Genomic DNA, 11083 nt, shown 5'->3' with positions numbered 1-11083 from the left:
GTTGGGGGTGGTTAGGGGTGTCTGTGAAACAAAGACTTCCGGAGGAGAAGTTAAAATTTAAAAAAAAAAAAAAATAGATTTCACAAAGTGAAGCAGTAGTTGAAGTGCACAAGGCCTCAAATGACTGGAGGTACGCACACACACACACACAGAGTGTTGTGCAGAAGTGGTTCCGTGGCAGAGGAAGTGCAGTTGCAGAGGCAGGCGTACCTTCACCAGTCACGTTGGCTGATTAACTGACTTTGTACCATCAATAGTTTGAGCCAGTACCTGACTTGGAGCTCACTTAAATACTCCCCCCACCTACCTACTTCCTCCTACACACTGTATTTCATACACCCACACAGACAAGGCCACAGCAAAGCTCATGTTGATGTGGCTGCCTGACTGTATGTGTGGCACTCTCACTCTCTCAGGCAGAGAACAAATGGATAAGCTGTGAGTGGCTGGAATGAATTTCCCACCTCCAACCACAGACCCCATCACACAATGTATCATTCTGCTGCTTTGCATCAGTACTCGCTGCACATGCTTATGCTAACAGTTTTTTATGAAATCACACTGTCTCCTTTGTGTTCACACTTTGTACTCCAGTTATTGTTGGTTTTAATTATAGACTATGCCTTGTGAGGCCAATCAGGAAGTGAGAATATACTGAATAGCTACAAGGGGCGACTCTGGTAGTCTTTGAATGAAAATCAATGGGAAATGAGCCTACTTCTCACTTAATGATGTCACTCAGTGCATTTACATGCATGTTAAAAGTCAGATTTTAGTCGGACTAAGACAGTAATACAGTTTTCTTAAACACACTAGTCTCACTAAAATTGAGCTAGCCCTAGTCTGACTAACATGTCTGGAAAATGTGATTCATAGTACGATTACTCTTTGACCCAGAAGTAGAAGGAGGTATAAACTGCAGTACTGTACTGAGAATACCCTTTAGAACCACAGAACCGTCCATCTCACTGTATGTTTTTCCTGTGACGTACAGTTCAAAAAGAAACTGATTCAATATGCACTAGCTTATAGAGAGATAGAGCACCACCTATGGGGGCGGAGTCAGACGTACGTGGCCTATTAATCGATTTTCTCTACTTAGTCGGACTCTGGCCTTAGCTCGATTAAACTGTGCATGTAAACGTACTGGCAAAATATTTTATTAAGAGTAAATGGTCTTAATCACAAGTGTTGGGGCTTAAGCAGAACAATTTTAGAACATTTTGTAAATTGTTCCCATCACTGAGCACTTTGACCCCCTAAGGATGAGGAAAAGCTAGATTCAAAACGATTAATTGTCATATACTATAACATATATATACGATAACAACACAGCTTAATACAACTTAGTCCCAGTACCAAATCAAATTACTTGTACTTACCAAGTAGAAAACCGGACCGAGGTGTAATATTGGCTTTAATGTATATTCTCAAACATTATCAAATGTGTCAAGATACTCCAATATGATCAGCGACTTGAACTAATGGCACCCTCACCGGCAAAATACTATGTCAATTTCACTACGGAGGAGAAACATATATGAGATACATGTCGGCAAAAAGTCCAATATTGTGCATCCCACTCCTGTACTTAATATGCATCTAATTATTTTTCTTTAATTGTGTAAGGCCTGGACATCATTGGATGCATACTGTATGTTGTGTGACATCATTGATCAGATGTGTCTTGTGCACCCCAAATGTGCCACTGTACTCAACAAAATACAAGGACTCTATGAACTTGAAGCCCTGCAACCTAACAAATGTTTCATAATAAATGCTTTGTTGGAAAATATCCCAAAAAAAAGCAAAGCTACAATGGTTTTACTTAGAGACTGGTACCAAATGTTTTGTGCTTGTTACATATTCAAGTAACAGATATTGAAAATGCATCATCTGTATTTTGCTGGGAACTGCACACAGCTCAAGAACAAAATACTGTAGGCGAAAGCTCAAGAAGAGCAGAACAGGTCACCCACAGCTCACTGGCAGACGCACAGTGTCTCACATGCTGAAAGTATTTAAATTACTCCATGGATTCACAGGATTTGTGTAGGGATCAGTTTCATAGTGGTCAAACAATCATAGTGGTCCAACATGGCAGATCCTCCATTGAAAAGGCTCCACTGTGGTTCTTCCTAAGCTAACAAAGACTCAACATTCTAGATCATTTCATTTTCAGTTGATGGTAAATCAACAAAAACATAATTATTACACTGCTCAAACAAAGTAAGATGACACTGAAATCACACATGCAAATTTGATGAATTAGGGGATGGATTGTGATTATTAAAGCATTCCCTTGTTTTTTTTTTTAGCAGTGTGTGTATTCAGCTGTTGACAGATCTACACAGTGGACCTTTAAATGAACAATCGTGTAATAATTTGGTTTGTTTGTCTCGCAAATGAACGACCTCTTTGGTGGCATTAAAGAGTGCTCTACTCTCATTACCACTTCACATAAGTGATGTTTTCAACACTCACTGGCTTTCTGAACAATGTGTCATTGTGTGGGATCAGCCCTGAAATTCTCATATGAAATCCACTGAAGGAAAACAAATACTTTTCATATCATTCCACTGCTACAGACTCTTTGCTGGTCTCCAAGGCAACTGCAAGCTGGTCTGCTGAGAGCATGGTTTGTGTTGACATGGTAACGAGGACACCTCCTACCATGCGTGTTTTCTCCTGCCTTTAGATAGCTCACAGTCCTACTGGGTGGAAGAACAGTTCCAGGCATATTCATGTTTGTAAAGAATGAGTCAGATGAAATGTTTATAAATTAAGTGTGTGTGTAGTCCATAACTGTACTGTTGTTTAAAGGTTTACCCACGTGAGGATAGCAACTACACCACTAATTATGACGACGACAGGAGTTAACATGATGCTAAACAAACAAACAAATTAATTAATTAATTAAAACTAATGCAATGTACTTTGAAGTTAATGGCTCTGGATTGAAAGTATCCATGTGAAATATTTACTTTACCTCACTAGTCCTTCTGTGTGATTCTGTGCAATAAATGAGAAAAGGACAGATTTGAATAGGCTGAGCTCCAGTCCTCCATCTTTATGGTATTACATCTAATTTCTGTCTTTTTTTGGCCACATTTCAGGAAGTGATAGATGGCCAAGAAGGACACTGCGTGTGTGGGTGTTGAATTGCTGGAGGTCTATATCCATTTACATGCTCTCATGCATGATTTCTTTTCAGAAGTTAAAGAATAGCATTCTCACACTCCACTTTTTGCCTTCAGCACCAGTTGCAATGACAACACTGCATTTACCTGGCTCCTAACAACACTGCATTTACCTGTCAGTGTAAAACAGTAAACTATGCATGTCTTTGTTTTGTCCTTATCTGGTAGTATCACTGGGTAGCCTCTGTGTGTCATTTTCATGCTGTAAAGACAAAACTGCTTCAATTACATCAATAAAACAAAGATGTGAACCTGCAGGACTTTATGGCTTCTCTTCACCAGTGTCTTGAAGATGTTGTACTTGTGCACCCTCTGCAGGCAGATGCCGCATGCTGAGCCGGTGCAGTATCGGAGTGAAATCATTAATGAAATATAAAAATGCCTTAACACCATACCCAGGAGTCAAAATTGCAGTAGTCTAACAAAAATACATCACTCTTGCATGTATGTGGAGTGATTTTGGCAAGTTTACACCTTCATATAGGGGTGGACACTGCTGTTTAATTTCATTAGTGTGATGGACTAAAATTACTATATAGTTACTATATTGTTTCTACTCGTACAGCAATGTTCCCTTGTGCGAATCATAAATCAAAACGCTAATCAAGAAAACAGTGAAAAGTAATAATTAGATTAAATCTTGTTAGTAACACTGACTGGAGAAAAGTGTTTAGTCCTTACCACAGGAAATCTTTCTATTAAACCACATATATTTTGTAGTCTGTTAAACATTCTGTGCATTAGTTATAGAGTGAAATTGATGTAAAATGATTATTGCATTTATTTCACGTCTGTGTGAATTTATAAACAAGTCAAATATTCCGTTTTGTTTTCAGGTTGTATACATTTCCTTATGTACGAAACAAAAACGCACTTTATGTTTGTTTTTGTTTTTTTTACATTCATTTGTTTTGCTCTCTAAACTGTGTTAGTTTTGTTTGCATGTTCTTATGTGCTGTTAACATTTCAGAATAAACTTTATTTGTATTTATTTTTTATTTGAAGTAAAATTAGTACACTGCAAAAGTACAGGATATACATACCTTTTGCAAACATTTTTCACGTGTTTTGTAGTTTGTAAAGCTAAATAAAACATCCTATAAGCAGAGTACAACGTAATTATAGATAAAGTCCAGAATAAATACAACTGACGATCACGAGAACAGAAAAGATGGATCAGTGTCTCTGGGTGTCCGTTAAGCTCTTTGTATCAAGTCCAAAAAAAAATATCACCGGATAATACCGATAAATTATTTTAAGCGAGGTTCCTTAGACTTTATTGGTAAGTAAGTAACGTTTATTTAAAAGAAAAATCTGTTCAAAAATCTACTTCCTCCCTTGAAGGGTTGTGACGTAGGACGCAAGTTACGTAAAGCACGTTTTGGTTCGGTCCGTAAGCGCCATTGGAACTTTGCAGAAGGGTAGATATACGTATGTATTTATTGAAAATAGAAAGCATAACGTTCCCTCCATTGCTTTTAATGAAAACATAACGTTGTTTGTTCACTCCGTCAGTCCAGGGCCTCGCCTGCGCTTACATGACGGCTGTGTTCCCTCAGTCTCTGCTGTAGCATAGAAGCTAACGGAATTAGCAGCCATGCTAATGAAGTTCCATTCATTGACTGTAGCTGGACACAACAGTGTAGTCTTGGCTAACGGGAGTGTGTGGAAGTAGCGTTGCTGCATTACTGATGCAGTACTGCTGCATTACTGCAAATGGAACAACAAGTTATTTGTTTAGTAGTACCTTAGTTATTAAGATACATTGTTGTCTTTTGTTGCAGCTAGCTACGTTGTCAGCGACGACACTGTGGCTCAGGTCACACTGATCCAACATGTATCGTCCCAAACCGACTCTGAAGGACCGACAGCACCTGTACAGGCTCATCATCAGCCAACTGCTCTATGATGGATACACCAACATCGCCAACACTCTCATCAACGAGGTCAAGCCACCGACCGTAGTGTCTCCTTCCGAGCAGCTGATGCAGCTGGCAAAGATAGGTGAGTGAGGTCCCTGGCACATGGGGCTGCCTACTTTCTGATGATATTTTAAAAAGATAAATAAAATCCCTTTGTAATGTTTACATATAGTACTTTACACACACTCTGCATCCCCTCCCCTCAAAGTTTTAATGATTTCTTTGGTACACGGTGCACAAGAATGTATTCCCACTTAAGAAGTAGAAAAATCTAAAAGCTACTTTTAGTTTCTTTAAAAAAACACTCGAACCAATTAATCAATTGTCAAAATAGGTGACGGTTAATTTAGTAATTGAATAATAATCGTTACTAGGGCTGAAACGATTCATCGATTATTAATCAATTACTAAATTAATTGTCAACTGTTTTGATAATCGATTATTCAGTTTGAGGGTTTTCAAAAGAATTAAATGCAGGTTCTGGTTCCTGGACAACACAAAACATTTGAGAACATTGTCATTTCCAGGTTTGAGAAACACTGATCAATATTTTTTAAATGTTTTATGACATTCTATGGACCAAATAATTACTCGAATAATCGAGAAAATAGCATTACCCCCATACACTACGCACTTTTGCAGTTGAGTAAAATATGTTGGGTTTTTTTAAATGTGACTATACATCTAAGCGAATTGTCAAAATAACATGTTGAATTATTAATTTCATCAAAGACGTAGTAATCCAAGTGTTTGTAGCACGTTTAATTGACCCTACGTGTATACATTTTCCAAACTCTTTCAGGGATGGAGAATGATGACAGTGCAGTTCAGTATGCCATTGGGCGTTCGGATACAGTGGCACCTGGAGTGGGTATCGATTTGGAATTTGATGCCGACGTCCAGACAATGTCCCCAGAGGCATCAGAGTATGAGACCTGCTACGTCACGTCTCATAAGGGTCCGTGCCGCGTTGCCACCTACAGTCGCGATGGCCAGCTCATCGCCACTGGTTCTGCTGATGCCTCCATAAAAATCCTAGACACTGAACGCATGCTGGCCAAGAGTGCCATGCCCATTGAGGTGAGGCTTGTTTGAGAATCTTGGTGAACGGACTGGATATTATGAGGTTATATATTCTGGCTGATGTCTGATACTTTCCTTTTGTTTCTCTGTATGTCAGGTGATGATGAATGAGACCGCTCAGCAAAACATGGAGAATCACCCTGTGATTCGGACACTCTATGACCACGTTGACGAAGTCACTTGTCTTGCCTTCCATCCGACTGAGCAGATTCTAGCTTCTGGCTCAAGAGATTACACCCTCAAACTGTTTGATTACTCAAAGCCATCAGCAAAAAGAGCATTTAAATATATACAGGTCACAATTTCTTTCTTTTTTAAATTTTATTTTCATGTTTTATCCCAGTATAAATATTTAATTGAAAAGATGTAAGGTCAGGATGATTCATTGTATTGACAGTTGCTTTACAAATGTAGAACTCCATCATGACAAAAAATGATTTTGCCTGTGAGTCAATCACCACATCTCTATTCAGTCTAACCTTGTTTTCATCTCCACAGGAAGCAGAAATGCTGCGTTCAATCTCCTTCCACCCATCAGGTGACTTCCTGCTGGTTGGAACACAACATCCCACTCTCCGCCTCTACGATGTCAACACCTTCCAGTGCTTTGTGTCCTGCAACCCACTGGACCAGCACACGGACACCATTAGTGGCGTCAGCTACAACCACTCAGCCAACAGCTATGTCAGCTGCAGCAAGGATGGCAGCATCAAGTTGTGGGATGGCGTTTCCAACCGCTGTGTGACCACCTTCGACAAAGCGCATGACGGCGCAGAGGTCTGCTCCGCCATCTTCTCCAAGAACTCCAAATACATCCTGTCCAGTGGCAAAGACTCCGTGGTGAAGCTGTGGGAGATCTCTACAGGCCGTACGCTGGTCAAGTACACAGGTAAAGATGACTGTTGTTTATGGTGTACTTTCATACAAAGTGTTAGAAGGCTAACAATCTTTTTAGTACTGATCTGAACAGATAATTCATCTTAACTAACTTAACAAACCATTTATATCATGTATTTATTAAGCAAAACTAATAAATACATGACCTTGAGTGTCATGAAAGGCGCCTCCAAATAAAATGCATCATTATTATTATTGTTATTATTATTATCATTATTATTATTATTATTATTATTAATAATAATAATAATAATAATAATAATAATAATACATTATTATTATTATTAATAATAATAATAATAATAATAATAATAAACCCCCACAAACAGTTTTGGTTCCAGAAACATGGACGTCTCTTCTCAAAAGGTGACAATTTGCTAAATATGTTGGAAGACATGTTGCTCTTAACTACTGTGTCATCTGTGGAGTAATCATGATGAATAAAATACAGGGAATTTGTCCACACCAAACCTTAATCAGCATGACGCATGCAGCAAAGTTAAGCAGTCATTCAACAGAAAAGTCCCACTGACAATAACAAGCCACAGATGGCGTCAGATTTGAGCATTGCAACATTTACATGGCGCCAGTGCAGGTGGTGAATGGAGATGACTTCACACCACTTAAAACCAAAGATACTCTGGCAAGCAGCACCCACTAAAATTATCCACGTAGCTAATATACAATATAATTAATAAGCTTGTGAGCTTATGGACATTTTTGCAAGATTATTTTTGTCATTAAGGCCTTCAAAATGAAGTTGCAATTTAAATCAATGCACCAAGCAAAATGCAAAGGCACACATTTCTATGAAGTTTTCTGAAAAGTTTCTTAATTTGAGAGCACAGAAGTTGCTCCAGACCTTTTCCTGTCAGGCTTCAGGTCAAAGGTCTGGATAATCCTTGAGGGAGTCTATGTGAGAATACAGCAGGAAAAGCACCTGACGATTCACAGCAAGCGTGTGTCTCAGGTCCTGTGCGCTCAAGGCAGGAATCATCCTTTGCATGAAAGAGTGTCCAATTCTCCCAATCGTCAAAATCTGCATGTCTTCTGACTATGGGTGGAAACAGGAAAACCCAGACACACACGAGGAGAACATGCAGTCTCCATGCTCCTTGTTCTGATATAATGTGAACAACATCGATATAATTACTTTAGATGCATAGTATAGACACCAAATCTTATAACTACCATGCTGTGATTGTATACATGTATAAACTGAATCGTTTCAGAATGTAGTTAACACTGTGAACACACAAAACATGAATAAAGCACTTAATATGAGGTGAGTTTTAAACAAATGCATGGAGAAATACACAAGACAGAAAAAACATGAACTGGTGACCAGACTAGTTGGTGTAGGTGTCGTGTGTTTCACACAAGTTTTTCCACTTGCAACAGCAAACATTGTGCCACAATCTCAAAATGTAAAGGCCAGTTTATGTTGTGATATTTTGACCACATAAATTCCACCCAGTATTATTAGTTTTGTGAGTTTGATGCCTCTGAAGACAGTGTTGATGGCGCCCTCTAGCTTGCCAGCAAAGAAGCACTTTTGTTCTTTGGTCTTCACACCAGCTAGAAGGGAAATAGTATATGTTCATATACAGCACAGAACAAGTTTAAATCGTAGTTGTGCTTTTTGCAGTTTTCACACTTTCATCACATCATTATGAATCCAATCGTAGCTTCAGACATTATTCTGAAAATAATAGAATAGAATAAATCTTTATTGTCCACTAAGGTGGAAAATTGTCTTTTGCTCACCAATTTCATACAGAAAAACAACACTGATTACACTATAAACAAAACATGAAACCACAATAGAAACACTTAATATTAAAATGTAATTAAAATAACAATATATTTCATGTAAGTAAGAGCAATAAAAAAGGAGGGGTTTATGTGTGATATCCTGTCGGTACTTTTTCTGCCATGCCATCATCATGATATATGACATAGTTGTGTTAATGGTCATGGAACCAAATGTCCACGTTTCCTCTCTAGAAACCGCAGCTATTTTGATTATGGTTAGTTAATGCGTTTTTTGTCCTACTTGTCTTTTACTAGTGCTGTATCGGATGGGCTTGTCTGTTATGTTTAAATATTAGTTGAGAGGGGAAAACAATCAAACAGATTTTAGAAATGAAATCCATATAAATAAAACCTAACCCACTTGGCAAACTTAAAACATTCAAAGCAGTTGTTTGGAGAAATAGTTTCTCTTGCTTACCACAACATATAGCGTTCTGGATTTTGATCAAAGACCAAAGATACATGGTGGACTGAAAAATGAAACTGAGGCTACTGGTGTCCATCTTAGGGTGATATGTGCCTTAAATTAAAATATTTTTTTACACCACTATAACCATTGTTATCCGATCTGCAAAACCACTTCAGGAGGTGGTCGGAGACGCATTGTGACCACGAGCTGAAGTGCAACTGCAGTGAGTCTCCGATGCGTCTTTGCTCCAGCCTCAGCAAATACGTGAGCTGAAATACGGCGGTGGCTCTGAGCACAGTTGAGGTAAAAGCGGCAACAAAACTGCACAGTCTGCCTCTGCTTTTATCAGTTTTCTGCTTGTCAAAGATGACTTCTTCCCCTGCTTGGAAAAGCAAAAAGGAGTCTGCACAATAGCATGACATTACATGAGATTAATGTTGTTGTTCATACGATGCCACGGGTGCAAAGTGACCTAAAAGCTGAATATGGGGTAAGGAGATCTGTTGAGTGCTATGGTAACAAACCATTTGAATTTAAAGTGGGATCTGTTAATGATCGATGGCAACCATTTCAGTATGGGATTGATTTTCTTTGGTGAGTGATTAGAAGACTGTTAGCGGCATTCAGAACCATTTGCAGCCTGGGCATGGTGGAGTTTGTCAAACTTTTTATGTAACAAGTTGTAATAATAAGTTTGTCTAAAGTGAGAGTTGTTGGAAAGGTGCCGTTTCTCAACATGTGACACGTTGTCCGTCTGCTGTTCCAGGTGCAGGCTTGAGTGGTCGCCAGATGCACCGCACGCAGGGCGTGTTCAACCACACGGAGGATTACGTGCTGCTGCCAGATGAGCGCACCATCAGCCTGTGCTGCTGGGACTCTCGCACGGCCGAGAGGAAAAACCTGTTGTCTCTGGGACACAACAACATTGTGCGCTGCATTGTCCACTCGCCCACCAATCCCGGCTTCATGACCTGCAGCGACGACTTCAGGGCCCGTTTCTGGTACCGCCGCACCACCACAGACTGAGACACATTTCCCACTTTCCATGTTTCCAATAAGTCACACCTTCTCTATCTCATGCCCCAATGTCAACGGAGATCTAAACAGAGTGGTGGTTACCTCTATTTCACTGATCGCTAATCACTGTCTCCTTCATCTGTGGCAGCTTTCGTATGAAATCATGCACTGCAGATTGTGTGACAGTGCTGAAGAGAACACGTGTCAGTGTCATCTCAACTTTTCACATTAAACACCAGTTATCTGATTGTACTCTTTGACACCGTTTTATCAGATTCTCTCTCAAGGGCAATAATGACGCTCGTTAGTCACATAGGTTCGCCACATTAAGTAGGTGTTACTTTATATCTTTTCCTGCTTTTTAGGGATAATTGCAACAGGACAGTTTGTCGGTAAAACCTCTGGCCAAATTCTGAGATGTCAGTTGTTTTTCTGCACATTACTCTCCATGATTATTAACTTTTTGATTTAACTGGGCAGTCTTAAGAAAAAAATTCCCGTTACAGAAATTGCTTTAGGCCTGGTTCACTCTGGATGTGTTGTGTGCGCGTCTTCACATGTGTGTTCACACTGGGTGTGTTTCACTAAGCATCTCACTCGTCTCCCCGCACCATGAATATGATTATGACTTTATCTCTGGCAGAAAACCTCACGTTTTTTGTTTACTCGGACGAGGTTGTAACTTTTCACGTTTTTAAATATCATTATCAACAGATTTCTCTGTCTGTCTCACTCCTGCA

General features: G+C 39.3%; 1 protein-coding gene across 1 annotated transcript; it reads left to right on the top strand.

Annotated features, from left to right (window-relative positions):
* Window positions 1–5035: 5035 nt before the first annotated feature.
* Window positions 5036–10352, top strand: cstf1 (cleavage stimulation factor, 3' pre-RNA, subunit 1; the record flags this gene model as incomplete). The annotated part of the gene is made up of 5 exons (XM_083892481.1): window positions 5036–5204; window positions 5925–6202; window positions 6303–6500; window positions 6704–7094; window positions 10093–10352. The coding sequence occupies 5 exons, from the start codon at window positions 5036–5038 to the stop codon at window positions 10350–10352; spliced, it is 1296 nt and encodes a 431-aa protein (XP_083748607.1).
* Window positions 10353–11083: the final 731 nt, after the last annotated feature.

This window comes from Microchirus variegatus (genome assembly GCF_963457635.1).
Source record: "Microchirus variegatus genome assembly, chromosome: 7".
NCBI classification, from domain to species: Eukaryota; Metazoa; Chordata; class Actinopteri; order Pleuronectiformes; family Soleidae; genus Microchirus; species Microchirus variegatus.
The sequence above is the reverse complement of the archived record's forward strand: the minus strand, read 5'-3'. Positions and strand labels throughout refer to the sequence as shown.